This window comes from Enhydra lutris, unplaced genomic scaffold (genome assembly GCF_002288905.1).
Source record: "Enhydra lutris kenyoni isolate GAN:26980312 unplaced genomic scaffold, ASM228890v2 scaffoldscaffold59, whole genome shotgun sequence".
Classification (NCBI taxonomy): Eukaryota; Metazoa; Chordata; class Mammalia; order Carnivora; family Mustelidae; genus Enhydra; species Enhydra lutris.
In genome coordinates this window covers 12,580,358-12,606,029 of record NW_019154143.1, presented here as the reverse complement: position 1 = coordinate 12,606,029, position 25,672 = coordinate 12,580,358, and the positions used below count along the sequence as shown (strand labels likewise).

Here is a 25,672-nt window from a genome sequence, read left to right as displayed (position 1 = left end):
TTCTCTCCCTCTGTCTGTCTGTCAGTGTTTCTTTCCCTGTCTACCAGTGAGCTTGCTGTGCAGCCCCAGATATGACTGTCTCCTCTAGGAACATTGAGTAATAAACCTTATCATTCCAAACTCCCTGAAGGAAATCAGATTGCTGGAGATAGCTACACTCCCATGTTTATTGCAACATTATTCACAATAGCAGATGACCTAAGTGTCCTTCAGTGAATGAATGGATAAGGAAGTTGTGGTATACGCACACAATGGAATATTATTCAGCCATGAATAAAATGACATTCTTCCATTTGCAACCAATTGGATGGACCTTGAAGTCATTACATTAAGTGAGAGAAGTCAGACAGAGAAAGACAAATATTCTATGGCATCACTTATATGTAGAATCTAAAAGAGCTAAACTCAAAGAATAGAGTAAAATGGTGTGTCCAGGTGCTGGAGAGGTAGGATGGGAAACCAGGGGAGATGTTGTTATTTAGGAGCATGATGTACTTAAAAGTAAAATGGCCAGTATTTGATCAATAAAATGAGTTTATTAGGAATAGGAGAGGACAAGAAACCTACGATAAATCCTAGGCAAGTCTAAAGAGACAAAGGAAAGGTCACTTAATTAGGGTTTAGGAGGAAAGAGAGGAGGGTGTTTTAGACCAGATGTCACTGGAGAATAACAAAAGTCCCATTGGCAACAAGCAGTGGTTTGTGTGGAATTGCCCACCTTGGATAAAGGAGGGGTTTTTTTTTTCTTTTTTTTTTTCTTTTTTTAATCAGGGATAAAATCCCCTATGTGAAAATGTCCTCTCTTGTCAAAATAGCTCTTTTTATTCTTATTAGCAATATTAGATTTTATTCTATTTTTAAAGTTTTTATTGAAATTGCAGTCAACAGTCTATCTGGTATTGGTTTCAGATGTACAATATGGCGATTCCACACTTCCATACAATACCAGGTGCTGAAAACTCTCAAACACCAGCATGGATTCTATTTGTTTTTCCAAGAATGGCTTCAGTTGTCTGGATTTCCTGTTACATTTGACTTCCAACATTACTCAAGTCGGGGAGAATCAGATGAACTTTCATTTATCTCTTCCCTTGTCCTGAGTGGTGGCTCAGATCTCACACATTCTCCCTGACAGGCATGTCATGCCCAGGATTTTTCAGCTGACAAGCCCATAAAGGATGGTGCTGGGGGACAGCTGAGGTCCTCAGGGTCCATATCCCACAATCTCAACTATTCCTTGAGCTCCTCATCATCTCCCTCTTGCACTGACAGGGAGACTCTGCTCTGCCTACTCCCCAGACAAGCAACACATGTGTGGGCAGCTGGGCCACCCCACCAGGAGGTTTCTGTTCTAGGCTGAACCACTGTGTGAGGAGCATATAAACTTTGCCCGCAGTAATAAACCCCCACATCATCAGCCTCCACCCTGCTGATCCTCAGGGTGAAATCTGTCCCTGACCCGCTGCCACTGAACCTGTCTGGGACCCCAGCGAAACGGTTAGTGGCAAAGTAGATCAGAAGCTGTGGAGACTGGCCTGGCTTCTGCAGGTACCAAGGCAAATAATTGTATCTATTACTGTGCAGGAGGCTCTGACTGGCCCGGCAGGAGATGGAAGCCGGCTCTCTGGGACTGATGGACAGGGACAGTGGGGTCTGTGTCAATACAACTTCCCCACTGGATCCTAAAGGAAGAAGAGAAAATTGCAAGGTTAAGTGCAAACATTGTGGGTAATTACCATAATTTTCCTTTGTTTTTTATTTCAAACTAAAAGGCCTTTTAAGAGAGCTGGATTCAGAACTCAAAAATTTCCAATTTCAAAAAAGAACCAGAGATTGGCAAAAATAACAGAAGTCTCTAGAAATCACATAAGCCCTCCCACTCTTCAGTGCCATGGAGTCACCAGAGTACATACAGGTCATTTTCCCTCAGGACTCTTGCTCTCCCACAGATCTAAAAGTCACAAGCCCCATCCCGGTAGGAAGACATCCATCTTACATGGAAACAAAATTTATGTGGGAAACTGGTGCCCTCAGGGTTCATCCTGCCTTCCCATTTTCCTTCCTCCTTAGGAACCCTGTTCTTACCTGGAAACCAGAGTATGAGGAGCCCCAGGAGCTGAGCAGGGAACCTCATTTTGACAAGTTAAAGGGATGAGTCCTGGTAGGTCAAGACAAGTTGAGAGTTGATCTTTTATCTCAGACTGGCAAGGGAGGGTCCTCCCTAGGGGACAACATGCAAATCCCGTGGGTGCAGCCAAATGGAAAGAGCCAGCCAGAGAGGGGTATGACCTCTCATGTGAGCAGAGTGACATAAGATTGTCTTTGCTTGAAGCAAAACTAATAGAGATGCATTCTATGCTGCCTGAGTGGTAGGAGGGACATATTTAAATGTTCCTTCCATTTCCCTGCTAGATTTCTACATCTTCAGCTGTTTCTAGGCACATTTCACACTTGTATTTTAAAAGGTAGACCCTGAGTAACCACAGCAGTCTTGAGAAAGAAGAACAAGCTGGAGGTATCACAAAACTGTACTATGAAGCTAGAGTAACCCAAACAGTATGGGATTGGCATTGAAATAGACATAAAAGTCAATAGAACAGAACAGAGAGTACAGAAATAAACCTATGTTTATATATTCAATTAATCTATGACAAAATAGACAAAAGCACACAATGGGGACCTCTCTTCATTAAACACTGTTGGGAAAACTGGACAGGTGCATGTGAAAGAATGAAATTACACCACAGGCCAAAATAAACTCAAAATGGATTAAAGACCTAAGTTGAAGACCAGACATTCTAAAATTCCTTGCAGAAAACAGGCAGTAATCTCATTGACATTAGCCCTAGAAACATTTTTCTAGGTATGTCTTCTTAGGCAAGGGGAGAAAAAGAAAAAATGAACTCTTGGGTCTACACCAACTGAAAAACTTTTCCACAACAGAGGGAACCATCAACAAAACCAAAAGGTAACCTAGTAAGGAAAAGATATTTGCAAATGATTCATCCAATAAGGGGCTAAAACCCAAAATACATAAAATATGTTTAAAACTAATCACCAAAAAACAAATAATTTTATTAAAAATGGACAGAGACTCTGAATAGACATTTTTCCAAAGAAGATCAGGGATGGCCAACAGACACATAAAAAGATACTCAACATCATAAATCATCAAAGAAATGCAATTCAAAACCACAATGAGATATCCCTTTCACCTGCCAGGATAGAAAGTATAAAAAAGAAAGGAAATAACAAGTGTTGGTGAGGATGTGGAGAATAAGGAGCCCTGTGCACTGTTTGTGGGAATGTACATTGGTGCATCCACTGTGAAAAACAGTATGGTGTGTAAACAGCATGGAGTTTCCTCAAAAAATTTTTAAAAATAGGAATAGCACTCAATCCAGTAATTCCACTGCTGGGCATTTACCCAAAGACAATGAAAACACCAGTTTCAAAAGATAATATGCAACACTATGTTTACTGCAGCAGTAGAGCCAAATATGGAAGAAACCTAAGTGTCCGTCAATAAATGAATGGATAAAGGAAAGGTCATATACACCTACAATGGAGTATTACTCAGCCATAAGAAACAGTGAAATCTTGCCCTTTGTGACCACATGGATGGACCTAGAGGATAGTCTGCAAAGTGAAATAAGTCAGACAGAGAAAGCCAAATACCATATGATTTATTTGTAATTGGATCCAGAAAACAAAACAAACAAACAACAAAATGTAGAACCCAGACTATAAATACAGAGAACAAACAAGTGTCTGCCAGAGAGGAAGGAGGTGGGGAGATGGGAAAGATGTACGAGGGGATGGGAGGTACAGGCTTCCAGTTGTGGGATGAATAAGTAACAGGGATGAAAGTACAGTGCAGGCAACAGGGTCAATGGTATCACAACAGTGCTCTATGGTGACAGATGGGAGTGATATTGTGGTGAGTAGAGCATAACATACAAGTTCTTGAGTCACTCTGTTGTGTACCTGAAGCTGACGGAACACTGCATGTCAACTAGATAGACTTCAGAGCCTGGGTAAGTAAAAGAAAAGAAAAGGGAATTCCAAATGTGTAAAGGCAGGAAGAGAGTGGACACCATAGAGCAATGCAATAAGAACTCATACTGTTTTCTTATTTTAAATAATTTTGATTACATATTTCCATGTATTTTGAAATCATTTAAGACTTACAAGAAATTTCAAAAGTATCAAGATCATTTCCATACAATCTCTCCAGCTTTCCTTAATGTGTACAGCTCACATAACCTTACTATAAGTAACCTTAGCCAGGAAATTAACATGGATACAATGCTATTAACTAAGTAATGATCCATATTTGGATTCACTAAGTTTTCCATTAAACCCCTGTGTCCTGGGATAAAGGATTCCTTGAGCTACTTCGTACTAAGGAGACTGAGACACCAATCACATGTTAGGATTGATGCCCTATCAGGATTCACAGAATTAGGACACTGTTCTGACAATCTCCCCTGAAAACTATGGAAGCATACCTCTACTGCACTTTTTTTTTAAAGATTTTATTTATTTGACAGATCACAAGTAGGCAGAGAGGCAGACAGAGAGAGAAGGGAAAGCAGGCTCCCTGCTGAGCAGAGAGACTGATGCGGGGCTCTATCCCAGGACGCTGAGATCATGACCTGAACCAAAGACAGAGGCTTAACCCACTAAGCCACCCAGGTGCCCCTGCTGCACTTATTTCAATAAAGAGATGATTTTCCAACCTTTTATTTCTGATCTAATCAATGAGATTGTGTCTTTTGAGGATTGTGCAAGGTAAAAATGAGGGGAGGGTGCAAACGTGTACAGCAAGGAGGATGGTAGAGCAGGGCCAATCAGACTTACTGGATATAGTGAGTCTGACTTAGGCTTTTGGGAAAAAATGCTCCTCCTGGGACTCAGCACTGCCTATAACACAGTGAACGTGCACTGAGGGTGGGAGTGTGGCAGTGATATCAGGGCAGAGCAGACCTGTGCTCTTGGTGCCAAGGAGAGCAGGGGTCATTCCTTCAGAGATCAGCATTGCCTAAAGTTGAGGGGAAGAGCAGTCAGCATGGAACCATCTGTGAGCAGCCTCAGCCACGCTGACCCAGACACTTTTTACCTAAGGAGGATATACACATGGCTGGGATGGTCCAACTGTGAGGTCAGCTGGGCAGGCCAACTTTTGGGATGAATAACGAGGTTCCCCACATGTCATGGAGGATCAACACTGGAAGAGAAAAAAGTCACAAAGTGATTTTTGATTTGATCTTGAGAGATGTCCCTTCTGCCCAGTTTTCCATGCTGGCTGAAGCTACTGGTATCAATCTAACCAAAGCCCCGTTTCATCAGTCACCCTATTGGTCACTGAGAGGTTGTGTGCATAGTTCTGAAGTGTGGGGAAACCAGAGTACACCAGTTCTCTCTCTGACACCAGTGGTGACTGTGGATGTGAGCAAGTGTGAGTCTGGTCTGGTTGACAGGTCCCCAAAGCCATGGCCATAAGCCCGTGAGAGCTTACAGTCTTCCCACTGTCTCAGACCTGGGTGAGGAGCACCTTGCGTGGTGTCCTGATGGCCCGTCAGTGACTACTCCACGCTCCTTTCCTTTGCCAGAGGGACCTCTCACCACAAGTCTTTCTCACGTGTGTTCTCTGGGTGGGCCATTTCCCCAGAGTTACACTCTGCCCAGGACAGTATTTGATGGAGGGAACTTGTTTTCTGCTGAATCAATTATGTCATTTTGGAACCTTCATTAAGTGAGATTTTCCCTGTCTCTATGGACTCTGATGGAAACATGGGCAGCAGGAGGAGATGTGACATTATCCCTGGGTGGAAAGGGGAATCTCTGAGATGTAATCATAAGTGCCAGCAGGAAATCTAACACCTAGGGATCAGTCTGGGCTCTTGGCCATTAACGCCAGACACAGCCAGAGTCATCCAGGGATCCCTATGGTACCTGTGCGCCCTCTTGTGACCATGGGGAGGGAGTCATCCGGAGGGTTTTTTCCTTGTTCTTGGACAATACCACTTATAAGATAAAGTGAAATTATTTCTTGTACATTTTCAAACATGTCTTACTTCTGAGACCTGTAACAAATGATAATTGTTTTCCAGGTTCTGTGTCAGAGTGTGGCCTCATGTACACATGAGGTAGTGATGCATAGTTTTAAGTTCTGAATTGTGATTTCCCCATCATGTTTGGGATCCAAAGACCTCTGAGGCCACCCAAGATTTGGCTGCTCCACAGCTTAGGAAAGGAGTGACTGCAGAGTCATGAGAATCGGGGTCTAGAGCGATTCAGTCTCTCTGTGCATACACTGCATTTCATTTCGCTCTCTCAGGGTTCTGTCTGGGGCTGGCTCCAGAAACTCTCGCTGGCTGTCCCACTCCCCTGGGAAGGACTGCGAGCGCAGAGTGATGGCTGCACATGAAAACTGGTCTTCAAGTTCTCAGTCTGAGTGGATCTCGCCTTCACGCCTTTCAGTGATCTTAGTGGAACAGGGTGGTGACCGCCAAGTGTAGGGGAGGGAGGGGACACCCTCTTCTGGGTCTTACACTGATCGTATCTGGCAATTTTCAGTAGGTTTAAAGCAATATATGTTGAAATCACAATGTGTTGTCCTAGATCTGTATTGAATAGAGGCCGAGAGTAGACCCTTTCTTTGCTGCTCTGCTTCCAAGTTCCACAAAGGTGATGGGCCTCCCATGTTTAGGGCTTTGTGGGTGTCCTCTGCATGTGTCCCTTCACCTCTCAGCTGGTCCCCATCCCCAGTGCTGTCCCAGCATACCAGCTAGTCCAGTAGGTCTCCCAGTGTTTGGTCTGAAATTGAATGAGTGCGGGGCGCCTGGGTGGCTCAGTGGGTTAAAGCCTCTGTCTTCAGCTCAGGTCATGATCCCAGGGTCCTAGGATCGAGCCCCGCATCAGGCTCTCTGCTCAGCGGTGAGCCTGCTTCCCCTTCTCTCTCTGTCTGCCTCTCTGCCTACTTGTGATTTCTCTGTCAAATAAATAAGTAAAAAATCTTTAAATAAAAAAAAAGAAAGAAATTGAATGAGTGCTCTTCTCAACCTGTAATGGAGGACCTTACAGTTTATGAAACTATAATTCAGACAATTCAATGAAACCACTTTTTAATAATTCTTTTATTTTTGTATTGTTATGTTAGTCGCCATACAGTCCTTCATTAGTTTTCGATGTAGTGTTCCATGATTCATTGCGTATAACACCCAAGTGCTCATTGCAATATGTGCCTTCAGTAATTCCCATCACCAGCTAACCCATCCCCCCAATCCCTTCCCTCTAAAAACCTCAGATTGTTTCCCAGAGTCCATAGTCTCTCTTACTTCATCTCCTCCTCCAATTTTCCCACTTCATTTTCCCTTCTCTCTCCTAATGTCTTCCATGCTATTCCTTACATTCCACATGTGATTGAAACCATGTGATAATTATCTTCCTCTGCTTGGCTTACTTCACTTAACATAATCCCCTCCAGTTCTGTCCATGTCGATGAAAATGATAGGTATTCATCCTTTCTGATGGCTGCATAATATTCCACTGTATCTATGAACCACATCTTCTTTATCCATTAATCTATTAAAGGGCATCTCAGTTCTGTCCACAGTGGATATTGCTGCTATGAACATTGGGGAACATGTGACCCTTCTTTTCACTACATCTATATCTTAGCAGTAGTGCAATTGCTGGGCAATAGGGTAGCTCTATTTTTAACTTTTTGAGGAAACTCTATACTGTTTTCCAAAGTGGCTGTACGAGCTTGCATTCTCACCAACAGTGTAAGATGGTTCTCCTTACTCCACGATTTCTCCAACATTTGCTGTTTCTTGCCTCAGTTTTTGCCTTTCTAACTGCTGTAAAGTGGTATTCAGTGTGGTTTTGATTTGAATTTCCCTGATGGCTAACATGCTGAACACTTTTTCATATTTCTGTCAGCCATTCATATATCTTCTTTGGAGAAGTCTTTGTTCATGTCTTCTTCCCATTCTTTGACTTGATTACTTGTTTTTTGGGCGGTGTTGAGTTTGAGAAATTCTTCATAGATCTTGGATAGCAGTCCTTTATCATTAGTGTCATTTGCAAATATCATCTCCCATTCTGTGGGCTGCATTGTTCTTTTGTGGACTGTTTCCTTTGCTAAAAGAAATCACTTTCCCCTTTTTTGCAGGAAGATTTTCCATTTGATTGTTTATAGGAGATTACCACACACTTGACCAAAGACGTTGGGAGACTGGTGAACATTCTGTCTAGGGTCTCTCTGTTCCCTGAGTTTCTCTCTGAAAGAAGGAACAAAATTTCATTTTTGAACATTTGTTGTAGATGCATTATGTGCCAAATCCAGATGTAAGTATTGTAGTAATTAATTTACTCTTCAGAGCAATCCTATGATATAGGATGATTATTGTTCTCCTTTATGGATGAGAAAATGGACACAGTTGTCTGAGGCCGTACTGCTAGCTCCCAGGAGCATTCAGAGTCAGAGTTTATACTCGGGCATTCCAGCTCCAGAGCCCACACTGCTATCCCCTGGATTCTGCTCTCATTTATCCTTAGAGCGCCATTTGAAAGAGGTGAGAATGTAACCTGCTACTATGGCTCATTCCTAGGTTCACAGATAGGATGCCAGAGAAGATCCTTGTGGCACCAGGGTGCCTGTTGTTCCTTGTACCCTTGGCACAACTTGAGTGTTTCAGTTGTGCACCTTGTGGCCACTGTTGCAGAGGATTCATTTGCTGAGCTGGTTTGGGTGCAGAGCTTTGCTTAGAGCCAACATCTTCTAGCAGTCTCTGTCACTGCACGTTAAAACCAAAGGAGAGTTTTCTGAGTTCCAAACCTGGATTTTGAAAATAAAGAAGCGAGTCCAGAAGAACGAGAGCACCTAAAATTATATGCCGTATTCCAGAAGACATGAACAGATATTTCTTCATACAGATCCCAAGAAACACAGGAAAGATGTTCCACATCATTCATCATCAGGGAAATACATATCAAGACGATGATGAGATAACATCTCACACCTATCAGAATGGCTAGTATCAGAACGACAAGGAGTACCAAATGTTGGCAAGGATGTGGAGAAAACTGACCCTGTGCCCTGTTGGTAGGAGTGAAAATTGGTGCAGCCACTGTGGAAACTTTGTGGAGGTTCTTCAACACCTAAACATAGAAGGATCATAGGATCCAGTAATTCCATTGCTGGGTATTTACACAAGAAGAACACAAAAACACTAATTCAAGAGATACATGTTGCCCTGTGTGTATTGCTGCATTATTTGCAATAGCCAAGATGTGCAAGCCACCCACGTGTACAACCACAGAGGAATGGATGAAGATGTGCTATATGCACACCATGTAATCATCCTCGGTCATAAGAGAGCATGAGATCTTGCCATCTGTAGCAACAGGGATGGAGCTAGAGAGTATTATGCTCAGTGAAATAAGACAGAACCAAATACTACAGGATTTCACTTCTTGTGGAATCTAGAAACAAAGCAAATCAATAAGCAAAGAAGCAGAAACACACTCATGACTCCAGAGAACCCACTGATGGTTGCCAGGGGGAGAGGGGTGAGGGGACGGGTGAAAGAGGTGAAGGGGGTCACAAGGTACAAGGTTTCACTTATAAGATGAAAAGTCAAAGATATGAAAACTTCAGTATAGGGAATATAATCAGTAAGAATATAAAAAAATTGGCCCCCAGGAACTACACTTACGTGGTCAGCATTGAACATGTGTAGAATTGTTCAGTGACTATGTTGTACTCATGCAACGTGTGACACGTTGTATGTCAACTATGCAAACAAGGAGAAAATGAATAATTTTCCTGGAGGATTCCACTGAGGATAGCTCACGTCTGCCCCGGAAGGACAGAGATACGCTGTGTTCCAGATAAGTTAAGCCTTCCTGACCAGTGAGGCTCAGCTGCCGTCACCATCCAGGAGTTCACAGAGTTTTGGTTTACCGATGGGAGTACTGGAGGGGACAAGGAGCCTACATTGGGAAGAAGATCATGTAATAATAGACTCATGACTATAGTAACCATTAATCCTACCATATATGATATCACACAAGGGAGTCTGCAAAGGTATGAAATCCTGTAGCTTCTGGAGACTCTCCTGCAAACATGCTATGCATTTGGATACACTGACCGTGAGCACAAGAATAAACAGGTTTGGGGGCATTTGCAGGCTTGGTCAGGAAAGCATGTGACTCTTAATCCTGGGGTTGTAAATTCAATGCGTATGGAGACGACTTTTAAAAATCTGTCCAAAAAAAGAATGAATGAGTTTTTAAACCAAGGGCAAAAATCCAGAGCAGGGTCTCTAACCACTGCAGCCGGTGACAAACTGGGGAAGACCCGACGGACCTGATGCAGCAGAACCACTGCCCTTACCAAGGGAGCCTGCCCACCGGAGGACCATTACCTTAGAGACAGAGAAATCTTGTCCTAGTCAATCAACTCTATTTTGAGATTTCTGTGTCACAGCCAATTTGATTGTCTTCTCCTTCTCCTTGGTGTCCCTTCTCAGTTTTCTGACATCACTTATTTTTTACTATTCTGTTTGAGTACAGCACTTTTGATATATGAGCATCATGTAGGATTCCTTTATCTACCTCAGCATGCTGAGGGAGTTGGACTTTCTCTCCTATCTGACATCGAAGCAGAAATTCCAGATCACAAGGTTCCACCAATCATGTGGGAGCAAGATGACTATGGCCCTGCTGAGCCTCGGGTCTTCCTGCTCTCACTGTGTTTGCTCCCAGGGCTTCCATAATCTCTCTCCATCTCATCATGCATTTATCAATATTCTAAATAACTTTATTAAGAGTCATAAACTCCAAGATCTGTGGGCTCCAGGCTGCTGGATTTGTAGATGCATTTTTCCACATACCATCAACTTTGCCTCCATTATTACTATTTGCTGTTTACTTTCAAAGCCCAATTTTGAAAATACAAGAACCCCTTTTTCACTCAGACAAATGTAATTGAAGGAAATCAAAGACAATTGGCATTGGAATCACTTGAAATACTTATTTTGATTTTATCAGAATTAGATATTTCTACTGATTTTTCTCACCCAGACTCTCCCTGAGGGTAGCTTGTGCAGATCACTCTCTGGACATGTTAAAAGACAGACAGTGCAAGTAGTAGACAAGTAGGAAAGGAGATGGTGAGAAAATACCAATATTACCAATATTAGCAAATGATCCCGTGTTAAATAGAGCCCACACAGTCAGTTCCAATAGGTATTCACTTCTCTGTCCCAGATCTATGTCACCTGTCTGTCTACTAGAGTGGCTGCGTTTACTTGAGACACACGGGCACAGCACAGAGGATTAGGGGAGCCCTCAGGAGCTCCTCTCTTCACCATAACTGGCTCCTCATGGGACAGGACCCCTTAATTTCCCTGCGGCTTCTGACACACCAGGCTGGGCAGCTGTCAGAGCCTCAACATGTGGAGCCAGACACCCAGCTGCAAGCGGCTCCCCCGGGGCCTCCAGCTCCTTCCCCTCACACAGACTCAGAGAACATCCTGTCAGTTCCCCAGAGAAGCTGCTCACTGGGGCAACCAGGACCCCAGGCAGGAGTTTTGTGTTTGGGCCTGAACCACTGTGGGAGGAGACTGTAGATTTTGCACACAGTAATAAACCCCCACATCGTCAGCCTCCACCCTGCTGATTGTCAGGGTGAAATCTGTCCCTGACCCGCTGCCACTAAACCTGTCTGGGACCCAGGAGTAACGGTTGGAAACCAAGTAGATCAGGCCCTGTGGAGACTGGCCTGGCTTCTGCCGGAACCAACCCAAATAGGTTTTTCCATCACTGTGCAGGAGGCTCTGACTGGCCCTGCAGGAGATGGAGGCCGGCTCTCCGGGGGTGATGGGCAGGGAGAGTGGGGTCTGTGTCATCACGATTTCCCCACTGGATCCTAAAGTGAGGAGAGACAAGTGCCAAGTTACATACAAACATTTTTAATGATTTCCATTGTTTCTGTCTCTCTTATTTGAGTTAAAATCCGACTTTGTTTTATTCCCATCACTTGTGACTCTGAGCGTGCACCAAAAATGCACAATCACAATAATCAACCTGAGATTTCTCAAGTGGAGAGAGGCCTCTCATCATTGCTTACAGCATCCACCCCTTCCCTGTCACAATCCCAATCAGAGCACAAGTCCTTGTTCCCTCTGGAATCTTCCTCATTCTCCCAGATCTACACATCCCCTGCCCCACCCTGGAGGACTAGTCACACACCTGCTACCAGCACAGAGAATACACTTGGAGTGTAGTGTGCCCTCACAGTTCTCCCTCCACCTCCACTAATTCTCTTCCTCACCCCACTCTGTCCTTACCAGGAAACCAAAGCATTAGCAGCCCAAGGAGCTGAGCAGGGAACCTCATTCTGAGAGGCTGGACTGAGCCGTCTTTGTAAATCCAAGCAAGATTCAAGTTGGTCTTTTATGTCACACTTGCAAGGGAAGGTCCTCCCTAGGGGACACTATGCAAATCCCCTGCTGGGTGCAGCAGTGGGGAAGGGGCAGGGAGGAGGTGGGAGGGGCTTAGCTTTCAGCAAAGTGACATAAAAGGTCTTCTGTGTTGGGAAGAAAATCACAAAACTCAAGTCCGTGCTACATGCAGCAGTGGGAAGAGGAATCCCACTGTGAAAGCGTGGATCTGCTGTGAGGACACAGCACACGTCCTTCTGCCCTCTCTGAAGGAATCTGAGACCCTGAAATGTAGACTTGTGTGTCCAGGGTCAGTCTTCCTCAGATGAATGGCCAGCTTGTTCACATTCTTCCACCTCATCTACACAAGGAACGGCTCCCACTCCACAAGTTCTGGTCATCAGAATTTTCTAATAACAGCATAGAGTTGAGCTATTTCAAGAATTTTCTGGTATCTACCATTATAGGTTAATCTTTTAGGAATGTTAGAATCACAAGGAATAAATGGTCTTTTCCTCGGGCTCATGGAATTAAATTTTATACAGAAACCAAGACAGAAGAAGTTGACAAGGAAAAAATAATGTGTCTGTGGTAGAGAGAACCTAGAGCCAAGCATAGACCATAGTAAAGGTGAATGATTTCCATGTTTCTGGCTGTGAATATGCATCCTAGAAACTACTATAGGTGTTATAATCTGGGGTACACACACATATGTAGGTACATAGCAGGTCAATCAAAGGGTTTTGAAGGGAATAATTCCCTTGGGATGATAGGACTAATTAAGAAAGGAACGATTTTATGTATAAATTTTTTCTAACAGGTGCTTGGAAATCTCTTTCCATACTGCCTCTTTTTCATCAAACAGAAGAAGGTTCTATCAGGATAATCTGGGTTCTCATTAGTACTGTGTGAGAACCTAAAGCTCCTACCTGGCCTGTCTGTGGGGAAGCCATAGCTATGACCCTACAATCCACGAGCAGAGTCCATGTGTGAGAAGAGCAATGACTGCATCCATTATTTTAATATCTCAAGGCACCCTGGGCCCATCACTGAGCTAGTGCTCAGTTTTCACTAAATACGGGCACTGTGGAATAAGGCCATGGGTCAGAGCTACCCTGGGGTGACCATCTATCTCACCAGACTTCACTAAAGAGGGAACTCACCTAATTTCTCCTCATGTGCCAGCCTGATGCAGGTCATGTTGAATGGAACACCTCTTGACAAACACTGCCTGTGTCAAATTGCTTCTGTCAGACAAACAAAATTCTGGAGCAATTAAAAAAGCATATTTGGGCTTCTTATTATATTTGGGGTAATTTAAATTCACAGTCAGGCTGAACGACCAAGGAAACAAATTAACAAATACAAGTCCAGGTAAGATTCTACAAGAATATGTGGTCAGAATATTGTGAAAGGATTTCCATTTAAAATAGAACCAGTAAATACAAAATGGAAAATCTCACATATGGACCCTTGCAAGAATGGAAATTGAGAACTGGAGACTAATTTCCATTAAATGCCTGATTTACGGAAGATGGAGATTTCTTTCCTGACCAATGAACATCTGCCACGAATAACTTACCATCCTCAAGCCAGTGAATTCACTGCTTGGACTCTGGCTGGACCTTCCCTTCCTTGCATTCCTTGCCCATAAGTACAGCTTGCCCCAAACCCTTAACGGACGCACCTGTGACTCGCTACAGCATGTACTTCAACTCAATTTCCAGTCCTTCAAACTTGCCTCAGTTTACCTCATTATTTAAGATGGCACTGTCTTCTGTGAAATCCACGAAAAGAAGTTTTAAACACATGCTGAAAAAGATAATGAAGCAACAATTATGTTGACCTTTAAAATGTGAACTCTATGGTATCAATCTCATTTGCTGAAATAAATCCTGGTTGAAGAGTTAGATGTAAAATTCTACATGTCCCATATTCTGCCAGTTAAAAAGATAATTACAGTTTTTTTTTAATTCCCATTATAAACTTTTTTGGTTTCTTTGACCTGGTCATCTCTTATGATGTTGAACAATGCAATTCTGGGTCGTACTCCCGCCTTGGGAAGGTACCAATATTAATAAGTGTCTCTATTACACTTATCAGTAACAGGTTGCTGTCCTAAAAAATTCCAGATCTCTTAATTAATCGTGTCATGAAAAAACTCAGAAAGATAAGCACCTAAAGAGGAAAAAAAAGAGTAACAAACAAAAAGAAGTTTTTATCAAAAATGTTAAAGGAAGTTTTATAGGACTCTTTTAAAATGTATTAAATTAAAAATTATATTTATACACTGTTATTGGTTGAATTGTGTCCCCTCAAAAACTATGTTGAAGGTTTAGCCCCTAGTACTCCAGAATGTGGCATTATTGGGGGAAAAAAAAGCCTTGTAGGTATAATTAATTTAGATGCATCATACTGTAGTATGCTGCGTCTTCCATGAATATGATTGGTAGCAGAGGGGAAGAAGAAATTTTCCTCTGCCCAAGATTCTTCTAGCTGGACTAAGAAATTTACATGAGGAGGACACGTATGGCATGGAGCACTGGGTGTTGTATGTAAACAATGAATTTTGGAACACTCATTAAAAACTAATGATGTACTGTATGGTGACTAACATACCATAATAAAAATTTAAAATAAAAAGAAATTTACATGACACAGATTTACAGGAGAAAAAAAAAACAACAACAGGACAAAGCAGGAGAAAACATTTTGTCACATGTGTGCAGGAGCCCAGTAATAACACTCAGACCCTAGGAAATGACCAAGGCAGAGAGCTTTCATACCTTTTAGACAAAGGAAACAAATCTATGAAGAACTGACATCCCAAAGAAAAGTTAACTTTGAGAGCTCCTGTTAGTAAGGAACTCTAAACAAGATTTGGACTGTAGTAGTGACTTAGTGAAAAGTAACAAGGGTTATTTCTACAGCCCTCTAGATTCTACATTCCCTATCTATGACAATAAGGATGTCTTTTTAGCTCCTGGTCCAGGGAAGAATCCTTCCATATGGGAGGTTTATCTCCTGCTTTCAGGGGAACACAGTGTGTCCTCCTTGCACAGGCTGTCCCTCAAGGAATAATTATTTAAAATACTAATATACCAAAGTGGCACATTTTCAGTAGCCTGCACATAGCTCCTAGGTTGCTTTATCAAAAGAGCAGGAGAAAGAACACAGAGGCACAGAGCTACAGAGAGAGCAGACCACGTGAAGCCAGAGGCAGACATCAGACCTATGCTGCCCCAAGTCAAGGAATGCCTGTGGCCACTAGGGCTGTAAAGAAACAAGTGAGGATCCTCTCCCACAGGGCTCAGAGAGGCAGGGTCTGGCCAACACCTTGATTTCAGATTTCATGCTACCAGACCTGTGAGAGAATACACTTCTGTTGTTTGAGGCCACCAGGTTTGCAGTACTTTGTTAAGGAAGTCCTAGGAAATGATGTGCCCACTATCTGACATGAAAATGTAGATTAGGGGAAATTGAGTAATAGTGAGAATCCTGTTGGGTTGGATTTTATGACAGGTCCAGTTTTCAGAAACTCCTTTTTACAAAAGTCTTAAATATGCGTGAGTTAGGAAGTATTGCCTATTTTGGTGAAATTAGCACAAAACCTTTCAAGTTCTCCAAATTCTTTTTTTTTTTTTACTTTCAGTTTTAATGAGATAGAAATGACATCCAGCACTCTGTAAGTTGAAGGTGTACAACACAGTGACTTAACTTACCGCTATTGTGAAATTGTTGTAGTTTTGGAATGTTGGTGAGGTCCCCAGTTGATGGTCAAGAAAGAATTCTTGAGACATCTTTGGTGCAAAAAGATGATTTTATTAAAGCCTGGGGACAGGACCTGTGGACAGAAAGACTTACTGCCCTGGGGTTGTGAGTAGCAACTGATTACATACTTTAGGATTGGGGGAAGTAAAGATAAGGGAAGCTTCAAAATGATATTTATATGCTAAAGAAGACACCTAGGAAACAGGAGGCCTGGATTTTTGCCTCTAGCAAAGCATTAATATGAAGACAGTTGGGAACATCCTGGAAGAACATTGTACTCTGCCTCCCTCAAGTATTTGTCAGTGGGCTGCAGGTTATATTAATGTTATCTACATTTCCTTCTGCCTTTCTTTCCCACATCATATATATAATGGAATATTATTCAGCCATAAAAAAGGAAGGAAAACCTACCATTTGTGACAACTTAAATGGACCTCCAGGACCTTATGCTAAGAGAAATAAATCAGACAGAAAAAGACAAATAGTGTATGATCTCACTTACAAGTGGATTCTAAATTAAAGAAACAAACAAAAACAAAATTAACTCCAAAAAATCAGTTTTGTGGTTACTGGAGATAGGGACCAGAGGGTAGGGGAATTAGGCCAAGGTGGTCAAGACATCCAGGCTTCCAGGCATAAAGGTCTCCAATTTTTATTGGTTGTTTCGTGTCATAATTTGTTATCCTAAAATATGTAGAAAATATAAAATATTTTAAAATTCTCTCTTTGTCAGAAAAAGGCAATGGAATGTTCTGATACTATTCATAAACAGGAAGTACAATACTCCTAATTCTAAAAAGAACTTCTGTCTTTCGTAGACTTATGAAGTACACTATGGCTTGGGCAACAAAACCAACCAGCATCCAACACCAGTCACTCCACTGCACCTAGAAATAATAAGACTCTGTACAGGTTGAAAGAATAAGGAACATGAGGTCCAGCTCAGCACCAGTCTCTGGGAGTCTCCAATCTCAACCATTGTCCACTGAATGAGGAAGGGCTTGGGCAGGTGGGTCTCACTGTACTTTGTCTCTGTTGTCAGATGCTGTTGATTTGAGCTGCATAAAGCTGAAGCCAGCATATGACTGTGTGACCTGGGAAGACTGTCTTGTTGGGTCTGAGTCTGGTATCATTCTGTCACTTTTGGTGGCATGGAGACTTGCACTGTGTTCTCTCAACTTTGTCAATCCACGCAGCCAGGCCCACGCTGCTTTGGATGAGATTAGAGACATGGATGCCAGGTCACTTCCCTGAACAAAAAGGAGGTCCTTCTTTCTGATTAAAAGGGAGTTTGTTCTTGAGTGAGATCAACCCGCCCAGTAGGGAAGCTCCCCCAGCTGCAGGTGGGCTGGAGTGGATCACTGAGCCCTAAGTCACCTGTGACTGAAGCTGGTTGCTTTGAACAAATAACAGCAAATAGTCACCCACAAAAGGTGAACTACATGGACAAGCTTTCTGGTTGCAGGGAGCTCAGGAAAGACTCCATGAACACATTTACCCTCTGAGTGTGCATGGTCTCTGGAAAAACTGGGAGAAACATATACTTACCTGTCTGACTGCTCTGGACCCTCAAGGCCACATTCCCCTTCTGCTTCACATGAATCAGCATCCAAATGTCTGACTCACTTTTGTTTCCTTTCTTGCTATAACTATAAATATCAGATAGAGATCATATCTGATCCATAAAGATATGTGTGGGGATCAGGTGCTGGATGAAGGCTCCTTGTCTATAAACATGAAACTCTGCTGATATGAAGTCACCCACAGACTAACTAGGCAAACTGATACACAACAATTCCATTGCCTGGGGAGGGAAACCTACAAACTCACATTGGGATGAGGAGACCCAAGTCCCATCTTCTATGTTGTATCTCAATTTTCTTGGCCAACTTCTATTTTAAGGAAACTTGGAGGTTAACCATATCTAGGAGAACATGAGGCTGCTTTGGTGCTTAAGACATGAAAAGAGAAGTGAAGACAGGAAGAGAGTAGAATTCATGACTCTTCCAACTCTTCAGCTTTCTCTAGCCAAGGGCACAGTGTGACTAAGACAACCAGGGCATCACTTACTATGGGTTCCCATCTTTATGCCTCTGACTCCTACAAACACACACAAATATAGAACTTAGAACTCAGATAGAAAAAAAAAAAAAAAAAAAGAACTCAGATAGGGAACTGGCCTGAGATAAGGTTGACATGGATTCCTGGATATCTGAATAATCAAGGGCATGTGAGGAGAAAATTATAAGATCATCCATTTTAAGATCTAGAAAAAGGGCTGTGGATATATAAGAGGCAGTAGACTTTGTCAGTGGAACTCAGAATTTTGTCAAAGTTCAGCAGAGCACCCACCACAGGTAAGACACCAAACAAACAAGCTTGTACCTCTGAGAAGATGAGCTGTCCTCAACCTTTGTCTCAAGTTCCATGGGACTGGCTCACTATGTTCATGAGAAACAAATTCACAGTGACATGGGTGAAGGCCATGCATATCCAATGGCATGAGTCCACCATCTCCACTGGGGTAGAGATAATTATTGTCACCTCTGGGCATCTTAGCTGCCACCAGCAGGGAATAACTCCCCCAACAACCTAGTACTAATTTTGTACATCTTATCAGTTCCCCTGGAGAGGATGTGATACATCAGTCCCAGGATTAGGTGTGTTCTAGATACAGTTAAGCCTTCCTGAACCAGTGAGGCTCAGCTGTTGTCACCATCCAACAGTTCACAGAGTCTCTGGTTTACCAATTGGAATATTGGTTGGGACAAGGAAACTACTTTGCCATAAAACTCATGTAACAATAGACTCATGACTGCAGCATCCATTAATCCTATCATACATGACATCACACAAAGTGGTCAAAGTGGTCTTGTTGGGTATAAAATCCTGTAGGCTTGAGAGACTCTCCTTCAGACATGCTACGTATTTTGATATCATGACTGTGAGCACAAGAAAGAATGGGTTTTGCTGGCTTTTTCACTAGAGCATGTAACTCTTGATCTTTGGGTTATAATTTAAATCCCACAATAGGTGTGGACATTTCTAAAAACAAACAAAAAAAATCTGCAAAGAAGGAAAGAAAGAAAGAGAGAGAGAGAGAAAGAGAGAGAGAGGGAGGGAGGGAGGAAGGGAGGGAGGGACAAAGGGGATTTGAAACCAACTGCTGAAATTAGGAGCAAGGACTCTAATCACTGCAGACAGTGACAAACTAGGGAAAACTCAAGGGACCTAATGCAGCAGAACCACTCCCCTTACCAAGGAAGCCTGCCCACCTCAGGACTGTTACCTTAGAGACAGAGAAATCTTGTTATATACGATCAACTTTTTAAGTATTTTGAGAATTCTGTGTCACAGCCAATTAGATTGTCTTCTGATTCTCCTTGGTGTCTACTCTAAATTTTATGACATCACTTGTTTTTTACTATTTTGTTTTGAGTGCAGCACCTTGGGATAAAAGCGTCATGGAGGATTCCTCTACCTATCTCAACATGATGAGGGAGTTTGGCTTTCTCTCCTGTCTGACATCAAAGCAGAATTTCCAGATCACAGAGCACTGTCAATCATGTGGGAGCAAGATGACTATGGCCCTGCTGAGCCTCGGGTCTTCCTGCTCTCATTGCATTTCCTTCCACCGCTTTCATAATCTCTTTCCATCTCACCATGCATTTATTCTAAAATAATTGATAAGTGTCATAAGTTCCATGATTGGTGGGCTTCAGTCTGCTGGATTTCTGGATACATTTTTCCACACACTATCAAAGCTACTGACATAATAGACTTACCTGTACTTGCCATTCTATTCATTTCCTTGGAACAGGCACTCATCCACAATACATTTTATCTTGCTGTCTACAAACGAGGTTAGGCATTTGGTGAATCCATTCCCTCTAATTTGTATCATATGAGTGATGATGTAATGCATGAGCAATTTCTAGGTCAAGGGTCACTCTGAAGCATTCTTTTCAATGGAATCTAGTCAATAAGTAAGTTTTCTAACATTTCCGAAAGATATCCTATTCAGAGTCATTTTCAGTTAACGACCACATCCTGTGAAAATAATGCTTCGACTTATTGTTCAAAACCTTTTCTAACAGCAGTAGAGCACCAAATTCATCACATCTAAAGCAGTGTTTGGGTTCCATATGCTTAACATCCTTCCCGTTTCGGAGAGAAAGGAAAACCTCATATATTTAGTATTTTCCTGTCACCTAGAAAGGTAACTTTTGTCTTGATCTTTATTTTTGGCTATTTGCGTTCAAGCCACTTTTGAAGTTCCGAGAACCCCCTTTCACTCAGGAAGATGTAATTGAGGGAAATCAAAGACACTTGGTATTGGAATCTTATAATTACTAAAAACTGGTAAATGTTTCTTTTATTGATCAGAATTAAAATTACTACCGATTTTTCTCACCCAGACAAGAGGGCAGCTTGTGTAAATCGCTCTCTTGAACATGTTACTGGAGAGGACAGTGTAAGTAGTAGAGAAGTAGAAAAAGGTAAAGTGAGAAAATACCAATATTACCATATTAGCAAATATGATCCTGTGGAAGATACAGCCCACACTGTTCATTCCAACAGGCTTTCAATTTCTGCCACAGATCAATGTCTCTTGTCTAGTTACTAGAGTGACTACTTTTATTTGAGACACACAGGCACAGCAAGGAGGATTAAGGGGAGCCCTCACGAGCTCTTCCATTCACCTTAACCCATTCCTCATGGGACAGGACTCCCTAAATTCCTTGCTGCTTCTTTTTTGAAATTACTTTTTATTTTTATTTTTTATTAATTGTTTTTATTAACATATAATGTATTATTTGCCCCAGGATACAGGTTTGTGAATCGTCAGGCTTACACACTTCACAGCACTCACCATATCACATATGCTCCCCAATGTCCATAACCCAACCACCCTTTCCATATGTTCCCTCCTGCCAGTAACCCTCAGTTTGTTTTGTAAGACTGAGAGTCTCTTATGGTTTGTCTCCCTCCCAATCCCATCTTTTTTCTTTTTTTCTTCCCTACCCCCCAAACCCCCCATCTGCCTCTCAAATTCCTCATACCAGGAAGATCATATATGATAATTGTCTTTCTCTGACTTATTTCACTCAGCATAATACCCTCTAGTTCCATTCACATTGTTGCAAGTGGCAAGATTTCATTTCTTTTGAGGCTGCATAGTATTCCATATATATATACCACATCTTCTTTATGCATTCATTTGTTGATGGACATCTAGGTTCTTTTCATAGTTTGGCTGTTGTGGACATTGATGTTATAAACATTCAGGTGCACATGACCCTTCAGATCACTATATTTGTATCATTAGGTTAAATACCCAGTAGTGTGATTGCTGGGTCATAGGGTAGCTCTATTTTCAACTTTTTGAGGAACCTCCGTGCTGTTTTCCAGAGTGGCTGCAAGAGCTTGCATTCCCACCAACAGTGTAAGAGGGTTCCTCTTGCTCTGAATCCTCTCCAACATCTGTCGTTTCCTGACTTGTTAATTTTAGCCATTCTGACTGGTGTGAGGTGGTATCTCACTGTGGTTTTGATTTGTATTTCCATGATGCTGAGTGATGTGGAGCACTTTTTCATGTGTTGTTGGCCATCTGGATGTCTTCTTTGCAGAAATGTCTGGTCATGTCCTCTGCCCATTTCTTGATTGGATTATTTGTCCTTTGGGTGTTGAGTTTGATAAGTTCTTTATAGATTTTGGATATTAGCCCTTTATCTGATACGTCATTTGTGAATATCTTCTCCCATTCTGTCAGCTGTCTTTGGTTTTGTTGACTGTTTCCTTTGCTGTGCAAAAGCTTTTGATCTTGATGAAATCCCAATAGTTCATTTTTGCCCTTGCTTGCCTTGTCTTTGGCAATGTTTCTAGGAAGAAGTTGCTGTGGCTGAGGTGGAAGAGGTCACTGCCTGTGTTCTCCTCAAGAATTTTGATGGATTCCTGTCCCACATTGAGGTCTTTCCTCCATTTTGAGTCTTCTTCTGCCCCTCTATCTGTTTCTTCTTCTTCTGGAATCCCAATTATTCTAATATTGTTTCATCTTATGGTATCACTTATCTCTTCAATTCTCCCCTCGTTGTCCAGTAGTTGTATGTCTCTCTTTAGCTCAGCTTCTTTATCCTCCATCATTTGGTATTCTATATCCCTAATTCTCTCTTCTTTCTCATTTATCCTAGCAGTAAGAGCCTCCATTTTTTTTATTGCACCTCTTTAATAGCTTTTTTAATTTCAACTTGGTTAGATTTTAGTTCTTTTATTTCTCCAGAAAGGGATTTTATTTCTCCAGAAAGACTTTCTCTAATATCTTCCATGCTTTTTTCGAGCCCAGCTAGCACCTTGAGAATTGTTGTTCTGAACTCTAGTTCTGACATATTACCAATGTCCATACTGATTAGACCCTAGCCATCAGTACTGCCTCTTGTTCTTTTTTTGTGGTGAGTTTTTCCGCCTTGTCATTTTATCCAGATAAGAATATATGAATGAGAGAATAAAATACTAAAAGTGTGGCAAAGACCCCAGAAAAATGTACGCTAACCAAATCAGAAGAGATCCAAAACTGGGGGGGGGGGGCAGAAAGAAGGAAAAAAAAAAAAAAATTAAATATATATATATATATATATATATATATATATATATATATATATATACATATATACATATATATATATATTAGACTGATGAATAGAACAGAGCCACCCCACTTGATTTTGGGTGTATTTTGGTCTCTACCTCCCAAAATTTTAAAGAAAGAAAAACTTATATATATATACAAAATTAAGGGTAAACATGATGAAGGGATGGAGTATGACTGTAAAGATGAAAAAAATTTTAAAAATCTAAAAAAGGAATTGATTGGTTGGAAAAAGAAAAAAAAACAGAGGAGGGAATGTGGTCAGGCTGGAGAATAAAACAAAGCCATGTGCTAGATTAGGGTATATTTTCATCTATTAGAAGAAATTCTATCCCAAAATTTTTTAGGAAAAAACAAACCTACATGTATACAAAAAATAAGGTTAAATACTGTGAAGGGATGAAATATGACTATAACAATGAAGGTTTAAAAAGATTTTTTTAGAAAGGTATTGCTGAGATAAACTAGCTAAAAAACTTAGAAGAGGAAAGAGGAAAAGTTAAAAAAAATAGAAGAAAAAAATAAAATTTAAAAAAATTTAACTTTGCAAGACTAAAGGATCATGGGGAAAAGGCCATGAATTCCATGCATTGCTTTCCCCGAGCTCTGGAATTCTGCTGTTCTCCTTGACCTGTGAGCTTGGTCTAGGCTAGATGTTCTTGCTGATCTTCTTTGGGAGGGGCCTGCTGCTGTGATTCTCAAATGTCTTTGCCCAAGGTGGAATTGCACTGCCCTTGCCAGGGACCAAGCTAAGTAATCTGCTTGGATTCACTCTCAGGACCTTTTGTTCCCTGATCACTTTCTATACCAGTTTGGAGGATGGGAATGAAAATGGCAGCTTCCCAATCTCAGCCCAGAGGAGCAGAGAGCTCAGGGTCCCACTCCTCAGTGTGCCCTCAGAGATAAGTAGTTAATCCCTCCCATCTCCCTGGTCTCTGGACACACTCTGAGCTCACCTAGCCTGTCACCAAGAGTTTCTATCTCTGAGGCATGGCCCTGTTTGGAGTCTTCAGACCCAGCCGATTCCTGCCATGCACTCCCATGCCACTCCTCCCAGGGAAAGAAGGTGAATCTCTCTGGATTTTCCACTTGTGGGGTCCCTACTCAAAGAACAGTGGCCCAACTGTGCCTTGGATCACAGTTTAAGGTAACCCCGATCTAAAACCACTTGCCAGGAGCCGGTCCTACCCCCCATGGTCTATCTTCCAGTTGCTTCAGATTCACTTCTCAGCACATACTACCTTCCAGAAAGTGGTCAATTTTCTGTTCCTAGAATTGCTGCTCTTCTGCTCTTCTATGTCCTGTTGAGTTTGTAGGTATTCGGAATGGTTTGATAACCATCTAGCTGAAATCCTGGGATCTGATGCCATTTCAGTCTGCTACTCCTCCGCCATCTTGCCTCTCACTCTTCCCTGCAGCTTCTGCCACACCAGGCTGGGCAGCTGTCGGGACCTCAACATGTGAAGCCTGACACCAAGCTGAGAGCTGCGCACCAGGTGCCTCCAGCTCCTTCCTGTCACACAGACTCAGAGAACGTCCTGTCAGTTCCCCAGAGAAACTGCCCACTGGGGCAGCCAGGACCCCAGGCAGGAGGTTCGTGTTCGGGCCTGAACCACTGTGGAAGGAGACTGTAGATTTTGTCCACAGTAATAAACTCCCACATCGTCAGCCTCCACCCTGCTGATTCTCAGGGTAAAATCTGTCCCTGACCCGCTGCCACTGAACCTGTCTGGGACCCAGGAATACCGGTTCGAAACCTTATAGATCAGGTCCTGTGGGGACTGGCCTGGCTTCTGCCGGAACCAATACAAATAGGTGTTTCCATTACTATGCAGGAGGCTCTGACTGGCCCTGCAGGAGATGGAGGCTGACTCTCCGGGGGTGATGGGCAGGGACAGTGGGGTCTGTGTTATCACGATTTCCCCACTGGATCCTAGGTAAGGAGAGAAAAGTGCCATGATCAATACAAATATATTTAGATATTTTCATTGTTTCCATTCTGTTACTTTTTTTAGCTAAAATACTGCCTTTTAAAAATTACTGTCATTATTTCAGACTTCAAAAAGGCTCAAATATGCATATTGAGGAATGAACCAGACATTCCTGAAGTAATGAGACTCCTCTGAATATTGCCCACACCATCTCCATCTTCTCGGTCATCTTCTCTGTCCACTTCTCAGTCCCCACTAAAGCACAAGTCCTTGTTCCTTCTGGAATCTTCCTCATTCTCCCAGATCTACACATCTCCTGCCCCACCCTGGAGAATAAGTCACACACCTCTTACAGGCACACAGAATACACTTGGAAAGCAGCTGTGCCCCAGCTTACCCCGCACTCAAACTAGTTTTCTTTCTTCACCCCTCTGTTCTTACCAGGGATCCAAAGCATTAGCAGCCCAAGGAGCTGAGCAGGGAACCTCATTCTGAGAAGCTGAACTGAGGGGTCCTGGTAAGTCAAAGCAAGATTCAAGCTGGCCTTTTATGTCAGACTTGCAAGGGAAGGTGCTCCCTTGGGGACACTATGCAAATCCCCTGCTGGGTGCAGCAGTGCAGAAGGGGCAGGGAGGAGGTGGGAGGGCCTAGCTTTGAGCAAAGTGACATAAAAGGTCTTCTGTGTTTGGGAGAAACCAAATGAAGTCAAGTCCATGCTACCTGCAGCAGTGGGAAGAGCAATCCCCCTGTGAACGTGTGATCTGAGCCAGGACTCGGTGTGTGTTGTTCTTCCACTCTGAGCAAGTGTCAGAGAGCTGATCAGGCGTGTGTGTCCCGGGTCCGTCTCTAGATGGAGAATGCCGTGT

General features: G+C 42.4%; 3 gene segments (V, D, J or C); all 3 read right to left on the bottom strand.

The window, feature by feature from the left end:
• Positions 1 to 1,230: 1,230 nt before the first annotated feature.
• LOC111158396 lies at positions 1,231 to 2,193 on the bottom strand. The segment is given in 2 exon segments: positions 1,231 to 1,682; positions 2,086 to 2,193. Coding segments are annotated over 2 exon segments (501 nt in total).
• A 7,090-nt stretch (positions 2,194 to 9,283) lies between these two features.
• Positions 9,284 to 25,296, bottom strand: LOC111158394. The segment is given in 4 exon segments: positions 9,284 to 9,351; positions 24,114 to 24,119; positions 24,515 to 24,808; positions 25,248 to 25,296. Coding segments are annotated over 4 exon segments (417 nt in total).
• On the bottom strand, positions 11,119 to 12,435 carry LOC111158498. The segment is given in 2 exon segments: positions 11,119 to 11,944; positions 12,366 to 12,435. Coding segments are annotated over 2 exon segments (420 nt in total).
• Positions 25,297 to 25,672: the final 376 nt, after the last annotated feature.